This window comes from Eublepharis macularius, chromosome 9, assembly GCF_028583425.1.
Source record: "Eublepharis macularius isolate TG4126 chromosome 9, MPM_Emac_v1.0, whole genome shotgun sequence".
Taxonomy (NCBI): Eukaryota; Metazoa; Chordata; class Lepidosauria; order Squamata; family Eublepharidae; genus Eublepharis; species Eublepharis macularius.
In genome coordinates, this window is record NC_072798.1 from 22535940 (window position 1) to 22559155 (window position 23216).

General features: G+C 45.2%; 1 protein-coding gene across 1 annotated transcript in view; it reads left to right on the top strand.

Annotated features, from left to right (window-relative positions):
- The window catches only part of LOC129335636 (sodium- and chloride-dependent GABA transporter 2-like), a 71377-nt gene extending 70875 nt beyond the window's left edge, over positions 1-502 (top strand). Inside the window, exon 14 of the mRNA XM_054988350.1 lies at positions 140-502. Within this exon, the coding sequence (XP_054844325.1) occupies positions 140-259 (120 nt within the window). The 3' untranslated portion in view covers positions 260-502. The remainder of the gene's footprint in view (positions 1-139) is intronic.
- Positions 503-23216: the final 22714 nt, after the last annotated feature.

Consider the following 23216-nt stretch of genomic DNA (forward strand, 5'->3'; position numbering starts at 1 on the left):
GTCCTCATGTAATTCGTTTAGAGAGGCTGCCAGGCTGAATGCAAATTCCTCGTTTCTCTTGGTGCAGTGACCCGGTTTGTCTGAGTAGTGGAAGCACCCCTTTCTGGTTCTCTTGACTTCCTGCCTTTTTGTCTTTCAGAGATTCCGCCAACTTATCTGTCCAAATGAGGACTTGCCTCAGAGGCTGTGTCCAGGACTTCCTTTTCCCGCCACTCGAACTGAGCTCGTGATGTTGACAGAATTGGATTCCCGCTGTTAGAGGAGCGTGGGGTCTTACCCTTCTGCATTTTGCAACCCCGGACTTTGCCAGTGGCCAAACGGAGAGGGACCCGTGAGCTGATTTCCCTGCCACCTCCAAAAAGGAGAAGTCATGGCTGCTAAGGGAAGAAAGCTCTCCCAAGAGGTAGAGCCAGGAGAAGGAGCTGATTCGTCTTCTGCTTGGGGCACATTCACAGGAGCTGATGCAAGCCGACACGTTCCTCTTGTGAATGGCTAGCTCTTCTGAAAGTGGACAGGAAACATCGAGCCCTGAGATGGAAATAGTTACACGACCACAGAAGCATTTATATATAGTGCATGGACTTTAGGGAGGTCTCCATTCCATCTATAAAATAAGTTTTCCTTCCACTTTCAAGTGGCTCTTATTTATTTTTTCTGAAAGGATGGTGGTGATCTGTGTGTGTGTGTGTGTGTGTGTGTGTGTGGGTTCCTGGTTTGTCTTGCAGCTGTGTACTACTTAAGGTGCCACAACCGTTGCTTGTGTTGGCTTTTGACCTCATTGATAAAGCAGGTTATTCTAGTCCTATAAAGCAGGTCATTCTAGTCCTTTCCCTTTACGTTTTTTCTACAGGAAAGCATGGGAAAGATTTGTCAAGAAATTCCCTCCCTGTTCAGGCAAAGATAGATCAAATGTTTCTAGAGCAATGGAGCTGGTCTGAAAGTAGTCTAACAATGAACAGTCCATACACAGGGAAATTCCTTTCCGGGGAAGGGAGGGAGGGAGGGAACAGTTCTAAAGGTTCCAATTGACTAGTCACCCACTGATGTCAATAAAAACCTCCATCCCCAAAATCTCCTGAGTTGGTTTAAAACAGGGCTCCCCAATGGGGGCACCTGTGGGTACCACGGTGTCCACAGACACCTTTCCTTGCACCCCGTAAGTGTTTTTAGAAAGAGGGTAGAGCCAGATAGGGATTTTTGCAATTGCCATTGGAGATATGATTGGCTGTTCAGATTTTAAAGAACATTGTTTCGGAAGCAGCTGCCACAACAGCACAAGGATCTTAAACAATGTGCTTATTTAAAAAGGCATCCTTCTAAGATTCTGCCTGATTTGGTGAAGTTATTATTAGAGTTATGTATAACCTAAGTTGGGCCCAGGGAAACTGGACTCATCTCTTAAAAGTGAACACCTAGTTTGGCCTTGAGTGTCTCATCTGGTCTCTTCAGAACTTCTTAGGTTCCTTTGAGTACCTCAGAACATCCAATTGCTCCCTTTTCCCTTCCTTGAATTTTCCTTTCCATTTCGTATTCCTGCTGGTTCATTTTCATCTCTTCATGAGTATTGTGGAACAACCAATTGTATTCTTGCTGAGATGGTAAACTTCAAGGCGGGGTTACCTTTTCTGATGAACCTGACGGAGTGTTTTTACGGCTGAAGTCAGGAGGTCCCCGCTTATGTTCCTCCTTCCTTAGTAAACATGTCTTCCCAGCCCTCCATGGACTTTCTAAGCCAGGAAGAAATCTACAACTGGTGGCATTGGCTTTTCTTTAGAACAAGAGATCTGAACACTGGATCCTATTGGCAGATTTCCCCCCACCTTCCCCTTCTTATAACAGATCCCTGTGAATTGCAAAAAAAATTGCTAGGAGGGTTTTTTGAGGTGGATGGGGGGTGGCACACTTATAAACAAAAATCCATATGGCAAAAATGGTTACATTGAGAAGGCAACATTGGGCAAAATCAACGATTTCCCTTCATTTTCCACCAGCCATGCCTTTTTGTATGGTAAGGGGCAGGAGAAGATCTATTTCTACCAATGCAAGCTTGCTGTTTATAGGATCCAATCCTTTGTCAAGAGGAACCTGCCCATTTTTAAAAAAAAAAGTTTAAGCCTAGGTTTGCCAGCCAATGGCTAGCAAACAGTGGGAGAGGGAGGGGGCAGGGGGAAATGATGCCATGCCAACAGCATAATGTCACTTCTGATTATGGTTGCCAGTCCGAGCCTGGCAACTGGTGGAAGGGTTGGGGCAGGGACATGGTTGGGGGGGCAGTGTGGGTGTGATGTCAGTTTCTGGGAAAATCTGGAAGTGATGGCAGGTAGCTCTAGGAATAGGTGAAAACTCTATGGAGTTTTCACCAGACGTCACATCATCATGCTGCCATTTTTTACCCTTACTATGCTTGGAGCAGCAGTGGGCAACAGGAGCTTGGGACGAGGTATCCCTCACCCCAGCTGAGGGAAATGGCATCTCTAATTCCAGTGAATAAACAGAAATGATGTTGCTGTTTTGGCATGGTGTTCTATGGTAAAACCACAGAGTTTTGGGTGAATCCTAGAGCATCATGTTGGTGAGGTGATGTCGCTTCCAGGAATTTGCTGGAAGTCACATTGCAGTGTTGGTGAGACACCAGTTTTTTAGGTATCCACCCTGCTGAGTTGTGGCAGGCAAAGGAGAGATAATCCGGGAGATCTCCTACTGAAACAGGAGACCTGGTCTTCCTCTCTGAGCCTTTTACTTATAATCAACACATCACAGAAATGGGTCCGCAGTACCATCAATCCATGTGAGTGAGGATGGGACACAAATGCCTCTTAGTATAGCAGCTGGTATATTAGTAGGGGTGCTGCCTGTTGCCTTGGGCAACCAGACAAAACAGCTGTGATGGTAGACCCTCAAAAATGTATTGTACCAATGTGAAACAGGAGAGCCTTTTAAACATGCTAAATATTGTGTTCAGTGACAATGAATAAAGTGTGAATCTGTTACATGCAAGAAGGAGAAGAAACATTAGCTAATTTAGGAAAAAACAAAACACACACAATATGTTGGACAATGGCAATACTTGTCTAAATTCACATATGTGCTGAAAACAGGATTCCCTTAAAAGCTCATCAAAACATCCAGATTCTCCAGAATGGTGTCCACTCAGCCCACTGTCAGTCTGGCCAATTTTGAAGACTCTTATTTATGGGCCTGTAGCTGCTGCCCACCTCAACAATGCTATCTTCACTTCCTCCCACCGTGCTGCAAAAGGAGCAGGTCATCAATGGCTGGATGTGGATGTACGCCTTCATTGCAGTGCATACTCATAACATGAGAAGTAATAAGAAATATGTCATCCTGACATATTTGTCAAAGGAATACACATGTGGGGCTGGAAGGGGCATTTGTAGGGGAGAACTAGTGGGCAGAAACACATGCAGCTTCACCCCTCTTGTACTCATCATCAGTCCACCCCGGCATATGTTCCTATCTGATGCTTTATACACTACTCTGCTAATCCTAACTGTTTGGGAGTGCAAGAAGGAAAAATATTTTTAAATGGGTAGGGGATGGGAAGGATTAATTTCCCCCTACAGCTTCCTCCTTCAGTCCCTGCATTCATCTTATGAGGGAAAATATACAGCTGGAAATCCCACGTCGGCTTCATAATGTAGTTTTGCTAATCCTTAGCAATTACGTAGTACTTCTGGTTATTTCACATTATCTCAGCAATCCTTAAAATAACCTTATTAGGTATGCTAGTGCCTCCACAGAGGCTTGTCTAAGATCATCTAGTGAATTTCTGGCCAAGGCAAAATCTGAATTGGGGATTTCCTGATTCATAGCTGAGTCGCCGTGCTTCACAAGCTATTATCCAGAACATCATACTCTATGCAAGAATCCAGTAGCACCTATAAGACTAACAAAATTTGTTGTGGGGTATGAGCTTTTGTGAGTCACAGGCTCACTTCTTCAGATATGGAAGGCTCATACCTTCAGTACGTCATGGTGGTGCCGGGGCTGATGATGATTTTACAGTAGCCGATCTGTCTGATGGTGCCTGAATTTTAATGTGTTAATAAGATTTTTACTGTATTTTAACAGTGTATTTGTTGGAAGCTGCCCTGAGCCCTCTTGCGGGAAGGGTGGGGTATAAGTTGAATAAAATAAATAAATAAAAAATGCCCTACCACAGATCTTGTTAGTCTTATAGGTGGTACTGGACACTTACTACAGACAGAGTAACACGGCTACTCCTCTTGATGATACTCTATGGACCATGGCATGCGTTTCCATCCACATTGCTACAGGAATATGCAATCCCAACCATTTGTCTCATGACGTGCTCATATTGTTGCATGTAACTATATCTGGATCATTCTAGGTGAGGGCAGGACATGAATGAGGAGCCATCTGCTTTGCAGTGTGAGGCTCGGCAACCACTCAGCCTTCAATAATAGCTGCAGCTCTTGAAAAATGCAGGGTTCAGAAAGAGCACTATAGGCGACAACAGAGGTAGCCATGCTGGGTCTGCAGTGTGAAGGCATCCTTGGCTAATGGACCATCATTGGTTTACGCCTTGGACCATCACAGGTTTATCCCAGCAATCCCCGTTGCCTACTGATGGGTTTCCTGGAATACATTTGCTTCTTAAACAAAGCATCTGTTCTCTAAAGCAACGAGCCAGTCCTGGCATCCCGGGACCTTATAGGAGTAGGAGGTGCTTCAGAAGAACACAGGAGTTGTCACCTTTGTGTCTGCAGGGAGCACCCATCCCAAAACACCTGCCTCCATCACAGAAAGGTAGTTGCAGCCTCCCAGCCTCCCATGCCAGCCATTTGACGGCTGTATTCTTAACATTCAAAAAGTGCTGACAGGCTCAATGAGTGTGGTCTATCCAAACTCAGTATTCTCTTCTGTGACTGACAACAGCTCTCTGGGGTCGCAGGCAGAAAGAGGTCTTTCCTTTTCATCTGGAGATGCCAGATGTTGAATCTGGGACCTGCCTGCAAAGCAATTCTGCATCTCCAAGTCGCAGAACTCCCCTTCCAACAGCTGCATGCCTCTACTGTGCTGCCCCAGGCATCTCTCTATGCCCACTGCCTCATGGAGCTTACCACTAAGGGCACAACACACACACACACCTCCTTCCCCTCCGTAACGGCAGTCTTTTCATACAAACTTTATTACTTGCTGCTCAGCCGGGTTGTGGCTATCTTGATGGCTCACAGAAAGGTTAATGAAATGGATTCTGCTGCTGAAATAAATATTCAGTGTGCTTTGTTGGTGTTGAAAATAACAGCCAGCTTTTTTTTTTAATTCCAAAAGGATTTGTTGCCACGATGTTAAAAATTTCATTTTTTTGTAGTCTAGACATGCAGACATTTGTTATTCAGTAGTTCATTATTCATTGACTTTATTATTTGTCCATTATTCAGCAGCTCCTTTTTTTTGTAGTTTGGCAAAGGGTGACTGATGAAACCGTGTCACATGATGAAGGCAGCAGAGGTCCCAAGGAGTCGGAGCGAGGAATACTAAAAACGATCTGAGTTTCTGAGCCGCCACATTCACAGAACTTTGCAGAAACCTCAGATGCGTGTTTTGTTTGAAGAAAAAAAACACACGGCTTCATAAATTTCAGCTGGCTACTTTTACATAGCTGTTGAAAACCAGGTATCAGAACTGAAAGGTTTTAACAGCATTGGGCATTTTCAGTTCCTGCCTACTGCTTGTTGTGAGTCGTGACTCGTGACTGGTTGTAAACTGAACGGCTGCTGAAAGTACTGAACTGGGGTTGCCAACTCTGGGTTGGAAAATTCCTGAAGATTTAGAGATGGCAGGGCTCATTTCGAGGGGGAACGCGCAGGAATGCAGTTCTGGCAGTTCCCCAAAGAGGTCACAAGTCAGGTGGCCCCGCCCACCTGACTCTTGGCCATTTTGGGCCTGTTTCAGCCTGGATTGGGGCCGAAACGGCCCGGATTGGGCCTCTGACGGGTGGTGGATCACTCTCCCACTCAGCAGCGGCCCGATCCTGACCATTTTGGGCCCCTTTTCAGCCATTTTCAGCCCCTTTTGCCATTTTGGGCCCAATTTCGGCCCTGAATGGCCAGGATTGGGTCCAAAACAGCCAGGATAGGTAATGTCAGGGGGTGTGGCATATGCAAAGCAGTTATGCTAATGACACAATTCCAGTGATGGCAAGGGGCGTGCCATATGCTGATGAGTTATGCTAATTAGTTCCTTCAGCTCTTTTTCTACGAAATGACCCCTGAGCGGTAGAGCCTGGGAGGGCAGGGTTTGGGGAGGGAATGGACCTTAGTGGGGTATAATGCCATAGCGTCCACCTTCTAAAGTGGCTATTTTCTTCAGAGGAACTTACCTTTCTGGAGTCAGTTATAATTCCAGGAGATCTTGCTGTACCACTTGGAGGTTGGCAAACCCATATTGAGCAAGCTTTCAAGGAAATCCAAGGCCTCTACAGACTCTCAGATGGTGGAGCTGCTGGCTTAGCCCTCCAATATAATTGAGTGAGTGGGGCTCTGTACTATGCCTTGCTGCATGAAGTCCACGGTCTGTTTTTCTGCCTGATGATCTTCATAATTTCCCCTTGTTTGCAGAAGTGTTCTCAGGAACTGGAATGGTGTCCTTCTTATTGCTTAGAGTCCTGTTTTTGTCTTGGTTGCCTTGAGTTTGCAGGATTTCTTCTGTGAAGGCTGTAGGGTGTGCCTTTGAAGTTGGTCCTGCTGACAGGAATGTGGCAGTGGCCAGGTAGCACTGCTGCTTCTTTGGTTCTATAGCACTATGCCATAATATGACAAAGAGGCATTACAGATGTTTCTGATTGTGTGTGAAGGGAAGGGGTAAAAAAAGCCACAGTACAAGTAAGTCAAACTAGGCATTGCAGGAGAAAAGAGGTGAATTAGGTTATTTGGAGGCCTTTTGGGACGGCTCTCTCATCTTTGCTGTAATGTAGTTTGCCTTTACGTCATGATGACTTCACGGTTTCTTTATTATGAGCCTTTCCCGAATTAAAGCTGGTTCAGTGAACGATGTGGATCCCCTTGTCCACAGGACCACGTCTACTTCCTTTATACTGTAGCCTATCCCAGTGTGTGCTGTGCTGGTTCACGGAGGTTCCACTGCCTTTGACTTCAGCCGTCTCTTTTATAATACACTGGAGCTGATGGACTGGGTATGTATCAGCAAACGTCTGCCAAAAACATTTCACACAATGGACCTTAATCTCCTACTATTGCAACAGTCCCGGCAGGTACTGCGTGGGCATATTCACCTATCGCACAGCAGGAAAAAAAATGTCTCCAGACCATCAGAACAAAAATTGCCCTGCAATTTGTAGAATCCAGCATTTCAGGGTAACCAGTCACCTTTCCTCCCCACAAATCCAGAAAGATCCTTTGATGGCCTGGGGTATAATGCAGTGGAAGGTGCAGTTGCAAGCATCACAGTGACCTCTGAACACCCACAATAAAGATAGTAAAGAAAATATAAACTTAATTCTATCAGCCACAAGATGTCCTCAGTACTTTACGTCTTTCTAGTGCTATAGCTGAAGAGCAGTTGGAATACTGAGAAGTGATTTAGATGAACTTTTAGTGTTGGGAGAGAGGGATGGAAGAATTCATTGGTTATGCATCATCTGCGGCAGCAACAGGACTCGCGTACTGAAGTCTATAGGGAATGTCAAATGCTATACAATGCATAACTCCAATCGAGCAAAGGTTTTGCGATACTTCATAGGGGGTAAGAGTGGCTTAAGCAGAAGCCAGTTTGGTGTAGTGGTTAAGAGCGGCAGGACTTTAATCTGGAGAACCGGGCTTGATTCCCCACTCCTCCACTTGAAGCCGGCTGGGTGACCTTGAGCCGGTGACAGCTCTCTCAAAGCTCTCTCAGCCCCATCTACCTCACAGGATGATTGTCACGAGGATGATAATAACACATTTTATAAACTGCTCTGAGTGGGCATTAAGTTGTCCTGAAGGTCGGTATATAAATCAAATGTTAATGTTATTATTAAATCTGGCAAAAGGTCCATATTATGTGTTCTCGAGTATGTGGTGTAGGTACGTGTGTGTGAGACTAGGCAACATCTTGCATATCTTAAAGGAATTTCCATTATGTCATTTCTGTGGAGATCTTCCCACTGTTCACACAGTGCTAGTGTTCTAGTCTCCTGCCTAAGAAGATTTTGGACCCCTGTTCACACCATTCCAAGAATAACATCAGCTCAAGGTTTTCGTATGTTCCATTTTTCTTGTATTTTTGGCAGGAGGAGGAGTTCTCCCATGGTTCTTGATGTACATTACAGTAAAAACTGCTCATCTTGGGAGCCTAGTTCATAGTTTGGCATTTCAGAAATGCTAAAAAAAAATCCCTTTCTAGGTTTTAAGAACTATATATTTTCTGTGGTTTAGTGGACATTCTGTAGTTGATTTACAGTGCAATCCTAAGAAGAGTTACTTCAGTCTAAGCCCATTGAAATCAATGAGCTTAGACTGGAGTAACTCTTCTTAGGATTGCACTGTTAGAATCCTAAGTCCAAAAAAGGTTTTTCACTTGCTATTATTAGATGGATAATGAACTGAATAGAGAGTGCAATATCACATTCAGACCACAATCAAGGAGGATAGCCCACCCTACCAATCAATCTCAATCTTTAGTAAAACGGTCCTAGACCAGCAAAGCCCACCCTACCATATATGAAGCTATACCTGCTAAGAGTATATTGAAAGAGTCCCTCAATGAACCATCTCCCCACAGCTTCCACTGTTTGGGTCATGCAAATGACATAGTTTGTGCTGAGAACCTGGGTGATCACTTTCCAGGTTACGAATTGTGCCAGGGCTGGAAAGATGATGAGCGTTATCAGCACCATTGACAGCAGAAAACGGGGCAGGTGTGTGTTTGAAATGCACAGTTTTAAAAGAGCATCAAGTGCTCTTCTGCACCTTGAAAAACCTCTGAGCGGTTGTGGCCTCAGATTATTTATATTACCTCCAGCCAGATTTCAGGCACTCCAGGCAATAGCGCAGGAGGCTCAAAGCAATCAGCATCCGCTTGATTATTCTTCGAGCTTTTCGTCAAGCACCAAATCCCTTCCTTGATATTCATTCAGCAGGCATAAAGTCGTCTGACAAGCAAATGTTTTAGCAAGCCCCCCCCTTTCAACCTGATTCCTATTTTAAATATAAAATGGAAAGAGAAATACACGTAAGCCTAGGCTAGATCCAAAACCATCTCTGCCCTCTCTTATCCTTGTGATTTTAAAAGGCGTATTTGGCTTCAAAGTATGTTAGAGGCCAAATGTGCCTTTCTAAATCACAAAAGTAAGGACCAGATGTGGTTTTGGATCTTTGCTTTGCAGGACACCTTTGTACAATGCGCGGGGGGTGGGGATGGAACCGCTCAAGCAGGGCAGGAGCCAGTGCTGCTTCATATGTTGCTATTTTAGTTATACACTTAAGATTTCTATCATAATACATGAACTGCAAAAACTGTGCTTACAATCTTTTTAGTACCTTTTTCATCCTGCACTTCCTGTAAGGAACTCAAACTGGCTCTCTCTTCCTCAGTCTATACTAGGGATCCCAGGTCCCCTGGTGGGGGAAAGGGCAGGCAGGGAAACAGGCCTCCTGGGCATGCTACTGGGGTGGCACAACGAAGTCACTCCGCCATTGCACTGCCTTGATAGTGTGCGTGTTTCGCAGTGGACCAATTTGGGCCCCAAACGGGCCAAATTGGCCCACTGTGAAGCATGTGCATGCTCCTGGGCCTACACGATGATGTCACTTCCTAGAAGTGATATCATTGCACTGCTCCGAGAGTGCATACATGCAACAACCAATAGGCACACCTAACTAGAATTGTTAGTTTGCATTAACTATATACAAAGTAACTTATTTACAGTACAGTGATTGGTCTTTATTATACAGCACTGATTGGCTGCTGCCAGCAGGAAACAACCAATAGTAATAGTGAGACAAAAATCTACTACAATAGTAACGAAGACTTCAGGAGCCTTAGCTCAGACAGAAGCTAAGTCAATACATAACAATAAATATTCTCAGGTATGATTCTGGGAGATCTCCTGGCCCCACCTGAAAGTTGGCAACCCTGTCTCTGCCCCAAACATGAACACAGCCTTCTTGTGGCAGGAAGGGAGTTCCCTAGATCATCTCTGATCATTTGAAAGACAGTATAATAGTGTAACATGCAAACCTATTAAAAACCTGCACCTGTTTGGAGAAGAAAGGGCTGGGCAGAATGGGAGGCAGAGTAGCTTTGCCAGCTGGCAAGAACTGAATAGAGGATAGAGAGGGTATGCTGGAAGAAGAAAACTGTCTCGGTGCAGCCTGTTCCCTTTGTCTGGGCTAGCATTTAAAAAGAAAGTACAGGAACTCACACAGCGTGGAGAAACAGACCAGACCACTGCTTGTCAGTTGTGTTGGGATTAGTTGTGTGGGGCATGGAAGAACCTTGCGCAGCACAGGCTGGGACGGGGTTCTGATTAGAGACATTTGGTTCCTATGGGTACACTGAAAAAAAAATGTAAAGTGTGAATGGAAAAATGGATGTATTCTACAAATAGAGCTGGAATTGGCTGCAGCTCCTCAGGCCTGCCCTTTGGAATCCAGCGCCTAAAGAAGCCTGAGGCTCAAGCCTGCCTGTGTCTGAGCCTGAGGATGTAATGAGGCCCATTAGCAGCAGACTTAGGGTTGCTTACCTCCAGGTGGCCTCAAGATCTCCCAGAATTACAACTGACCTCCAGGCTACAGAGATCAGTTCCCCTGGAGAACATGGATGCTTTGGAGGGTGGACTATATGGCACTGTACCCCACTGAGGTCCCTCGCTTCCCATACCCTGCCCTCACCAGACCCCCCTCCCCCAATCTCCAGGAATTTCCCAACCACTAGCTGGCAATCCCCCGCTCCTAGCCTCTCGGCATTATTTTTGGCTCTCTGCCACCACTCACTTGGCAAGTGACAGGGAAAGCACAGAAAGGGCCTAGGAGCTATGAAGCACGCATGCACATGAGAAATAATTTTGTCCTCCCACAACACCCCCCCCCCAGGTTGGGCTCCAGGGGACCTGGCAACCATAGCCTAAGGTCTTCTTGCACCCTAATTGCTCCACTCCTCTTGCAGTTATTCAGTGTCCTTCCTCTCATTGGATTTCTGCTTCCTGTGGCAGGCTTTGGGTTTGATTAGGGTTGCCAGATACCCCTCACCTCCCATCAGGAGGGTGGAGTCCCTGGCACTTACCTTCTGCTGGGTACGAGGTCTGTTATTTCCAGAAGTGACATCACCACGCTGCCCGCATGAGTGCTCCTGTGCTCTGCATGGTGCTGATGGGCCCGTTTAGGGTGCAAATCGGCCCCAAATGAAGCATAGGAATGCTCCTGCAGGTGGCGCAATGATGCCACTTCTGGAAGTGATGTCGCTGCACAGGTTGGGAGCATGCACACAGCTTGCCCCCTCCTGCCAATCACTGAGTGATCAGTGGACAAGGGGTCAAATCCCCGGGAGTTTGCCCATTACCGGCAGGCACCTGGGAACCCTAGGTTTGATCCAAACAAAAATTTTCCATTGGCAGACTGGGACTTTCTTGGATTTTCTTTCCCACTGCAGCCCTCTGATCTCCAAGAAGAGCTGCTTTAGTGGGGCATAATTAAGGTTGCCAACATCCAGATGGGTCCTGAAGATCTACTGAAATTACAACTTATCTCTAGATTACAGAGATCAGTGTCCGAGGTGTGTGTGTGCAAAATGGCTGCTTTGGAGGTGGAGTTGCTAATCTCCAGATAGTAGAGAGCTTCCGGAATTACAACACAGAGGTCAATTCCCCTCTGTGGCAGCTTTGGATGGTGAATTCTATGGCATTATACCCTGCTAAGATCCTTCCCTATGTAAAACCAACCCTCTTCTAGGAGCAACCCCCAAAATCTTTAGGAATTTCCCAATCCAGGGTTGGCGACCCAATCTGGAGAGTTTACTCTAGGGCATTATACCCCAGTGAGATCCCTGCTTTCCCAGGCTCTGCCTCCAAATCTCCACGAATTTCTCAACTTGGAGTTGGCAACCCTAGGCATAATTGTCCAATAATTTATTACTGCAATATAACTCAGTAGTTATCGTAGTATGTGAAATGGGAGGCTGTGCAAGGCTGGCACCTTGATGTTCTTGCTAGGGCTGCCACATCCCATGATGGAGGCAAAAGCTGCAGGCCAGCCACACAAGCTCCGCAGTGCACGCCTCCGCCCCCAACACCCCCTCCGGCGCCTCTCTGGTGCCCTCGCGCCCTGAGACCACTGCCTACCTGGCCTCAATGGGCGTGCTGGCTCTGTCTGCAAGAGTGCACAAGACCTCTGGGCCTTGAGTACACATCAGGTCCACAGTGATGTCATTTGTTTTGTATCATCAACACCTTACCATTACTGCCACTTTACACTGCAGGCAGCATGCTTCAAGATTTCTTTCTAACTTAGCTATGGTTTGTACATATGCATCAACAGGCGTCTACTCAATGGTTATCGAAGAAGTGAAACTGAGCTGTCAAGATAAGCAGCTGCTTTCCGGCTCTGGAATGATCGCAGCTTGAATTCTTCTATATCATCTAGAAACATATGGGTGGGCAAATCCATTCCTCAACTGACCCCCATTAAAGAATAGCTGGTCATATAGATGGGATGCTGTGGGTCTTGACAAGATGGATGATCCCATTATTGACTCTCCTTCATATACATACAGGCCATTTCCACACAGCCTGTCATTCCTGCCCCTTTTCCATTTTAGGTGTGTGTTTTGCTGAGTTGCTCTGACAACTCATCCTCTACACACACTCCCCACAAGTGGTTACCTTGTGCTGTGAGGTCGCAGGACAGCCTCCAAGCAGTTCCTAACAAAAGCGGTTTTGGAGGGGAGGTCAGGCACTTTCGTCATTATAGTCTGAAATTACCCGCCTCCCTTTCAATTTCTTTTTTACTTGGCACATGTGCGATTGCATTCAGCTTCCATGGCTGAATTGAAAGGGAAAGAGCTTCAGGGGAGGGACTGGGCAGAGATTGGAGGATTCTTCAGAGCACTTTAAGCGTTAATATGCCAAAAAATGGGGGGAAAGCCAGTTTGTCAACCCGCAGCAGAAGAAAACACTAGAGAAACTGCATTCCCAGTAAACATGTAGAAAAGGCAGTAATGAAATAATATGCATATGTTTTGCAAATTTAGACATGAGGAAGCCTGAGGAAAAGCCACTAGAGTTTTATGGGTGGACTGTGCCTATAAGGACTAGACATGGGCATGAACAGAAAAAAAACGAACATGGTGTTCATTGTTTGTTGCCATCCATGAACAATGAACAACGAACATTGACGAACATGATCCTGTTTACAAACATGTTCATTGTTTGTGCAACGAACATGTGCAGGCTCTCCTCCAGCCATCAAGATCCCTACTGCACCACTCCCAGAAACCCTACCTGAGCAGGCAGCAGGAAATGTACCAATAATAAATAATAGCTTGGCCCCAGAGCCTGGCAGCAGCCCTGGAACTTGAAGGGGTAGATCCCTACTGCACCACTCCCAGAACCCTACCTGAGCAGGCAGCAGGAAAGGTACCAATATTAAATAATAGCTTGGCCCCAGAGACTGGCAGCAGCCCTGGAACCTGAAGGGGTAGATCCCTACTGCACCACTCCCAGAAACCCTACCTGAGCAGGCAGCAGGAAAGGTACCAATATTAAATAATAGCTTGGCCCCAGAGACTGGCAGCAGCCCTGGAACCTGAAGGGGTAGATCTCTATCCCACCACACACAAAGAAAATTCAAGCTCCAATGCACTCTCCCTGTCTCTCTAACAGCAGCTGTCTCTCCCTGAAAGCCAGAGCTGGGAGCCCCCCTCCCCCCTGGTCTTTTCCTCTTGTAACAAATTTGGAGCTCCAGTCCACACTTGGAGGGAAGACCTGCCTATCAAGCTAAATTGGGCTTAGATTCGGGTTTCCAGGGCAACAGCAGGAGTTCAGACAGAGTTCAGACAATCCCTGCCTGAGTTAACATGGAAATTGATTGCAGGTGCCAGACTGTCCGGCCTGACAAACAGCAGCAAATAAGGCTTGTAACGACCACCTGTTCGTTTAGAATGGGGCCTCACGAACAGCTTGTTCCCGAACAGCAGAGTGGGCTGTTCATGGGTTTTTTTAGTTCGTATTGCTGTTTGTGCACATCTCTAATAAGAACGTGTGGAAACAGCCATAGTGTGTTGTTTTAAAGTTGATTTTAATGCCTTTTTAAGTATCTGCTGCCTTGAAAGCCCCACTTGGACAGAAAAGTGGGATACAAAAGTGATAGATAGATAGATAGATAGATAGATAGATAGATAGATAGATAGATAGATAGATAGATAGATAGATAGATAGATAGATAGATAGATAGATAGATAGATAATGGTATACGCAGTGCAGATCTATCTTCAACTAACCACTATTCATTAAGGACACCTCCCTCCCATTTTTCAGTTCCTGAACTTGTTAATCTGTAACAGTAATCCTCAAAGAAAGGAACAAACCAGGACATTTCACACTGAATTTCTTAGGGACTTCACAAGATTTCAATTGCTTCTGTAGCTCAGCTGAGGAAAATTACAGCAGCTTCTGTAAAAATATTGAATTCCTGTCCCTAGAATGCTCCTAATCTTTGAATGGATTCACAGAGTCAAAATCATGACAGCACGTATGCTAAGTTGTTTAGACGTTGCCATGGAGGCCCCCCCCTTCCACACACCTGGCACAGATTTCACCTCTTTCCTGTAGCTATTCTTTTCACAACCACCATAATCACAGCAGTGGCAAGTGGTAAGATTGTCAACAAACCAATATTTTACTGGTCTGACTAGAAAAACCATTTTCTGTCAGGCAATTGCTATGGATAGGCAAAAAGCCAGGACACTCAGTTTCTGTCATGCTTTGTTCTAAATGGCTGTGTGAGCCCTTGGCTTCCAGATGTTTCTCCAGATGATCCTCATACACTGCCAGGTCAGCATCTCATCTGGCTTCTCCCGCTTCCATCCCACCTTCTGGATCACTCAGGATGCAGTTATTGGTTTAGAAAATAAAAAGGTGCTCTCTCTAGCTACTGGACCCTGCCGGCTGTATTTCTCTCCAGCCTGGCCCACAGTGGTTCCTCCTCTCTACTCTTGCTCACTCCACAATCCCATACGAGTGAAGAAAATAAGTTGGTTCATGTGTGTTTGCCTCCCTTCCCTGAGTGATGAATATATAGGGGCTGGAGGGCTTTTGTAGAAATGTAAGCAAACCAAAATACTAATTCCTCTCGTTCAAGCAGTTGTGCTCCATCACTCCCAAAATGCTTTCTGTTGATTGTCTTCATTTCCTGTTATATCTGCAACAGCTTTTTGCATACTTCAAAAAGCCAAAATGCAGCCATATGAATCACAAACTTGATGCTGGTTCAGTAACAGTCATCCTTTGAAAGTCACAATGCCTCTGCTTCATCCAGATCAAGGTTCCTTTTCCAGCAGATCCAAGTTTAAGAGGAAAACTCTTTTCTCTCATCCGCATTTTGCCTTTCCATTTCCCTTTGGGGCTGAGCCAAACCTCCTGTTTCATTCTAGATCGAGGAGCAAGAAAGGGGACAAAGAAAGCGGTCACCGGGAGAGCTAGACAAAAAGGAAATTAATGAAGGCAGAAAGAGATAACATAGAGGCAGACAGATAAGAAGCTATGACAATTCAGATGCGGGGAGAGGGTTCAGTGAAGCAAGAGAGAGAGGAAAGTGTGAAGATAGTCTACAGGGAATTAACTAACTGTTATAAGGTTAGCACCAAGTCCATCCTACACCTTCTATGGGACCTTGCATTATATAGCCAAGGGAATATGCACACTTAGCACAGGGATTTCAAACGTTACCCAACCTGAAATGCAAAATTAAGGGGAGTTTATTCCATAAAAATGAATTGCAGTGCAAATTTCTGAACTGCAAGTTATCAATAGCTAAATTAGAACCATTTTGGTGCAGTGGTTAGTGTCAAACTAGAATTCCGGAGACTGAGGTTTAAATCCACATCTGTGCCAGGAAGCTGACTGCCTTGAACCACTGACTTTCAGAGCCTAACTTACCTCACACAGGGTGTTTATTTGGAGGATAAAATGGAGGAGGGGAGAATGATATACACTGCCCTGGGCTTCTTGGAAGAAGGGTGAGACAAAAATCTACTACAATAAATAAATTAGGCCCCAAGTAATGTATCCAAGTAGCTTTAGAAATACATGGGGAAATGCGACAAAGATGGAGCTGTGACTTTGTAGCCATTGAGAGCATTTATATATGACTAGCAACACGGCCTGTTGTGTGAAAAAATACAACGGACTCTAGAACACTGTTGTTGGTCATCTGCGCTGAGGGTAGGCATGGGAAGGAGTGCTTAGGCCATTGATTCAGAGATCCCTCTCCTGGCGGCAAGCGGGTGCATCGCAGTGGCCTCGAGGCCAGACTTGTTGGCAATGCGCCTGTGTGAGGATAAAAAGCGAGTCGTTGCCAATACGGCTTGCCTTTTATATAGTAGGATGCTTAGGCCAAATTTCATGTGAAAGGAGAGTTCAACTGGAACACTAAGTGTGCAATTTAGCAACTGCAGTGCTAAGGAAGGAAGTCTCCCCATGCTGTTTTCCTGATAAGAAATTTGCCTCCCATCCATAAGCTGCTTTAAGCTCACTGTGGCCTTGATTCAAATCATCCCCCTTGTGAGAGCTGATCTCAATGGTAACAGGTTCTGCAGTTACATCATGCTGCAGCAGCTGAAATTCAAAGGGAGACTCCAGCGTGAAACTGATGAACTGGAATTCAGCAAGCAGTGGGAGACCATCATCCAAGGACTGAAGACGCATGTGATTCCTTAGCCAATGCAGGCACTCCTTCGCAAAACGTGGGAGATGGCAAATTACTGCTGCTGTGCATGCTCTCTGTACGTATCTGGACTACATTTTCACATAATTCCATCTCATCCTGCTTTTCATGGCCCTTACAAGGAAAGAAGGGAGAAAGATCGGGGTTGGAGCCAGAGTAAATTTTCTGCTAATGGGATGGTGGTGATGGTGTAATTTCCACCAGTTCCTCCTTCCTACTGCAGGCTCCTGACTTGCCCCTCCTGCCATTCCTCAGGGGTCCTTCTTCTCCAAGAGCAGCATTACTGGGAGATAATGGGCAGCAGGGCTTTTTTTCAGGGGGAATGCGGGGGAATGGAGTTCCGGAACCTCTTGAAAATGGTCACATGGCTGGTGGCCCCGCCCCCTGATCTCCAGACAGAGAGGAGTTTAGATTGCCCAGAGGGCCATGTGACCATTTTCTCTGAGGGCAACCCACTGAGTTCCACCACCTCTTTTCCCAGAAAAAAAGCCCTGATGGGCAGCGATGGGAAGGGGCAAGCAGGCATGTTTTGTTCTTGGTCTTGACATTGGCGGCATTGTCACCAAGGTTTGCAGATGTGTTAATCCCCTCCCCCTTTAGATTTACAGGAGTTTGCCAGCCAATCTGTGCTGCTGTGCTGGGAATGTTTAAGAAAAGGTAGCTCTGTTTTCCTGCTACATATCCAGATGTTCTAGCACATCATCTTTTAGCAAGTGGGACAAGCTATTCACATTTTTATTTTTAGATCCTGGCTTGATACTTAAATCGTAAAAGTTTGTTGGCAACTTGCCCACTGCTGTTCTAATGCTCCCAATGTCAGGCTGTGCTCAGATGGGTAAAGGACAAATTCAAAAGGAGTAGATGACAAATAATGTTGACAGGCAGCAGCTCCCTGGGGTCTCAGGTAGAGGTCCTTCATATCACCTACGCCTTTAACCTTTTAGGTGGGGATGCTGGGGGTTGAACAGGAGACCTGTGGCATGCTGAGCAGATGCTTTACCATCAAGCCCTCCCCTGTTTCCTCTGCCCCCCTTGCTGCTCTGCCCAAAGGGGCTTACAGCATTCTCCCGTCCTCCATTTTTCCTCATGACAATCCAGCAAGGTAGGTTAGCCTGAGAGAATGTGACTGGCTCAAGGTCACCCAGCAAGCTCCCATGGCGGAGCAGGGAATTGAACCTGGGTTTCCAAGATCCTATTCCATCACTGTAGCCCCCCCCCGTACATTTTTTGGTAGCCAAAATGACCCAGGGGTTGTGGGGGTGGGCATTATTTGCACGTTTGAGGGTTCCGTATGCAAGCATTCGGTCCATATGCAGCTCCTCCTGCAGGCCCCTGGTCAGTTCGGCTGCCAAAAATACTGCAGGAAGGGCAGGACCCCCTCCACCTGCCACACCGCTGTCTTGATCAAAACTAGGTCCTTCTGTATTTTTTACATATGACTTGCCACAGGGACTTGTACCTGCACTATGGCTGCAATTCCCCATGCAGAATTCACAAAAATGTGACGTATAATTCGATTCTTAACTATATTTTGATACAGGCTTGCATCCTTCTGTTATTTTCCACTGGCAGCCAGCAGAATGGGGAATAGAGACTGGGGGGAGGGGAGATGATGCTGTGCTGGCAGTGCAATGTCACTTTTGGTGTATACCTGGAAGTGACATCATACCAGCGATGTGATGTCACTTCCAGCTATTCTCTGGAATTCACATCTTGGCCGTTGTCACACCGGCTTTTATTTAGCGCTAAAATGGCGCTATTTCCCGGCAAACACCCACCTTATTCCAACACTGTAGCGATTTTCTCCCTTCTGCTTTGTGCTTGATAGTCGCGCTATTTTGTGCTTCAGTGTGAATGCCTCACATCGATGTATTTCGCCTCGCAACGTCCTATGCCCTCCCTTCAATCCCAGAATCCATTTCTTCCTGCGACTCCCCCTTTTTTTTATTTTATTATGTCCTTATAACGCCATAACGACATAACACAATGCAAACTTTCTGCTGAAGTAAAAATGACTCAATCGCCATGGCAGAGTCTTCAGCGATGGGGATCACGCCAGACAGGGAGTTTTCTGCGGGCAAAGGGCTATTTATATAATTTCAAAGTTGGAAAAACAAAAGGGTCGTAATGTTTTGCTCTAACGGAATGTTTATATGCTGTTATTCTGTTATAGTGGAATTAAACGCCAGAATAATTTTTAAAAAGGGGGGGAGCTGCTTCTGCGCGGTTAGAGAGACCAGAACAGAGTGCTTCGGTGTGGACAGCTGGTGGCGCGAAGAGCCGTTAGGTGACCCAAAGAAACGTTACTGTGCCGATAACAGGTAGGACGCTATATGCTGTAAATTTTACGGAAGAGATGCCCGTGTGACGACGGCCCTTGTCACTGGAGCTCAGTCATTTGTTAAACTTTTTCTCTGCTGTTGGCTCATTGAAAGCCATCAGGCAACAGAGGAGGAAATTGGGAGGTTCTCCCTATTCTTTGCAGACAGAAGCGCCTCTCCTTCAGTGGAGGAGAGCATGGGAATTTTTTTTAACTTTCTCCTTTCCTCTTCAGACCACCACTCCCCTCATCCCATTCTGTTTCTTGAGGATCCCCGACTCTCAAGAACAGAATTCTCAAGGAGGTGATAGATTGGGAGGTGGGAAAGTCCCATTCCATGAGCTTTGCTCCACTCGTGGTTCATTGGGAAAAAAGCCGCGCTGTTAAAGAGAAAGGATTAGACTTGGTTTGTGTGCTTGATTTGACTGATCTTCTTTGTAACTAGTATTGAGCCTTTGCTTTTATCTTATGTTTTTTTCTTTTGGATTCTAGAGATCTAGACCACTGATTCTAGAGATCTAGACCACTGATTCTAGAGATCTAGACCAATGATTCTTAAACTTTGTGGTATGGTTTCCTTGCTCTGTGAGGATCTTAGCAGCCATATGTAAGGATGCTACTCAGGTAGGGTTGCCAGCCTCCAGGCAGGACATGGAGACATCCCAGTTCCTCTGAAGAAAATGGCTGCTTTGGAAGGTGGACTGTATGGTATTCTACCCTGCTGAGGTCCCATCCCTTCCAAACCCCACCACCCCCAAGCTCCACCTCAAATCTCAAGGAATTTCCCAGCCCAGTTGGCAACTCTGTGGCACAAGGATCCCTGCCATGGAGCCCGTGGGTGTCATAGATGGTGCTCACTTGCTTCTTCCCCACAATGCCTCTTTCTCAAAGGAAAGAGCTGATCTTGGCTTTTCTCCATTTCATTGGAGCAAGAAGTTTCAGCAGACCCCAGGACACATCAACTTTATGTGCTCAATGAGTACCCATTCAGAAGAAATAGCTGCCCTGATGATAACAGGATACTTAGTTTGTAACTCCCAAACGTTTTGTGATTATCCTCTCATGGCAGCCATTTTTTGATTGTTTCCGCTTCTCATGGCATCTATTTTGTTGTAGTGTCCATTACCCTTCCTCATAATTACAGAAGTGCTCACAGGCCCAAGAGCGGAACCCCTGCTTGAAAGGCGTCTGAAATCCACTGCTGTATTGGTCCTCTGAGGTCACTGCTGAATGAACTGGGCACATGCATGGAGGAGAAACATGCACTCAGACACTGGTGGAGAAGTTCTTTGAAATTCCCATTGCAGTAGCACTGCTGAAGAACCCAGCTGCTTACTCAACATGGGATGAAAGTTTCAAATAAACCTATGGCTTGTCAGCATTTTCCTATATATTTTCATTGTAGTTTAAGGAGGACATGATAGCACACCAGGCAGAAAGCAATGATGTTCTAGGACAGCATTTAATAACTATTGATCTACACCTGAAGCTGACCATACAGTATATGAAAGAATATTTAAATATGGTTGTTGCCTTCGACAATACAATATTTAAATAGTTTAACTAGGGTTGCCAACTCACACTTGGGAAATACCTGGAAAGTTGAGGGTAGATCTTGATGAGGATATGGTTTGAAGAAGGAAGGGACTTCAGTGGGATATCATGCCATAGAGTCCACCCTCTAAAGCCGCCATTTTCTCCCAGGGAACCGATCTCTGTTGGCTGGAGATCAGCTGTAATTCTGGGCAATCTCCATCCCCAACCTGGAGGTTGGCTACCCTAAGCCAAATAAAGTTAAAATAATCCGAGCTGACCACCCAACTAACTAGCAATGATTGTTGTAATATAGCAAGACATTGGAATTTTCTTTCTTTTTTTTTAAAGCCCTCAAAACTTTGCATGGGATCCAAAAAACTAAGTACCACTCAAAAGCTTGGCTGGGATTTTAAAAACAATTTCCCGCTGAATAGCAGATCCTCTCCCCCATGCCATATCGCAAACTGCTTTTGAAAGTCTCCCCTGTTTGGAAAGTGGTTTGCCATACGGCACAATGGGCTGCTATTCAAGAAACTCCAGCCAAAAGTGCTTTTGGGCATGCAGAATTAGTTATAAGTTTCTTTGGAGCCCAGCCACTGAGAATAAAGGCCGTTGTACTCATTATACAGTTGCTGGTGGGTGTTTTTTTTAATCACAAAAACCAGCCCAGGCTTCTCCACCCTTATTTATATCTTTTGATAACATCCATTGATGTTATTATAGAGCGATATATTGAAGATGCAGTTGTGTTGGTATAAAAGTGAATAGGAGTGATTATTCAGCAAACCATAAAGGTGTGGTGCAATTACAGATAATGGGGATATTATATAAAGTATTTATACAATCAGAAAGGCATGGGAGTGCCTTTAGAACCAGATTTTTAAATGTTGATCTACCGTGCCCTGGAATGCTGCGCAGGCAACGTACCTTGGAAGTGTAAAGCGCTTAGCATCTTAGAACATCCTGCCATTATTTGGATGCAATACAGAAGCTGGAATGTTGGATCTGGCATGGTTCAAATCCACCTATTTATCTATAAAACTCCCTGGGTGGCCTTAGGCGAGCTGCTCTCCCTTGATCCTGCCTACCTCACAGGGTTGTTTGGGGGATAAATGGGATAAGACTTGGACAGTATCCTGATTTCCTCAGAAGAAACATATGAACATAGGTCACAATCCTAGCTTGAAATCAAGCATTTCTATTTATTTCACTGATTGATTTTCATGCTGTTAGTTGCCTTGAGCTGAAAGGTAGATGCTAAGTAAATTGAAGATAGTAGCTAAGCACACATTTGACTTTTCTGTCGAGATCAATGGGACTTAGGAAATGCCTGACTCTGGCTGTATGGTGCCGTATGTTTGCATGTTTGTTTATAGATATGAGGCTTAAATTTATCTGACCATCTCTAATGTGATTGCAAAATGTATATTGGTGAGAATGAGGCTGGCCGGCTGACGTCAGACCCCTTGCTGTGTCTCAGCCCAGTCTACCTAGGGTTTGTTGTGAGAATGAGACAGAAGAGGGGAGACCCATTTATATCACTGTGAACTCCTGGGAGGAAGGGCAGAATAAAGATATGATAGATTATTGAGCCAATTTAATCTAGCTCTAGTTTGGCTGCTATTGACTCCCCAGCAGGAGAAAGGTTTGTTACTGGAAACCCTTACAACCTAAGAACTTATATATCTCCCGTATTAACAGCCTATCTCCCTTCTTCCTACAAAGGAAAGCTTCAGTTACCATCTCAACTGAAATTTGAATTTTTTCCCTGCAAGTTGCAATGCCAAGTGGCTGATTCATGCTTTCAGTCCTAATGTAAATAAAATCCTGTGATAGTACCTATCCGTTCGACATACCATATAATTTTTTTATCATGTGTGAAAAGGCTAAGGAATGGATGTACATCACATTTCTATGTAATGAGTCTTATCTCTCTGCCAGTGATTCCTTCTTTGCCTGGCGCAATCCTCCTGCCTGGACTGCTGAGGGAATTCAATCTCACATCTTCACTACTGCAGTGAATTTTGAAAGATTTAAAATATGAGTGGGAACTGAACGCAGGAGAAGATGCACGTTTATACCATCTATTGAATTTGTTAAGATGGAAGGAAATGTATACCTCAAAGCTGGCCCCGGTCTAGTACAAATTAAGCTCTTCGAATCTTGCCTATTTTAAAGTATTTAAGGTTGGCTGGATCCTATTTGATATTAGGCTGAACATGTTAGTGTGGACAGATTCTATGGTAAATTAGAAATACATATTGTTAAATAGTGGGTTCAGACACCATATAGTTTAACAGCTCTTTATTCAGCAGGAACACAGACACAGACAGACTGAACAGAAGCCCTCAATATATATACAGCAGCTCCACCTCAAGAATAACTGATAGCCAATGAGAACACATACTTTACAATACCATCATTTGCATAAACTATAC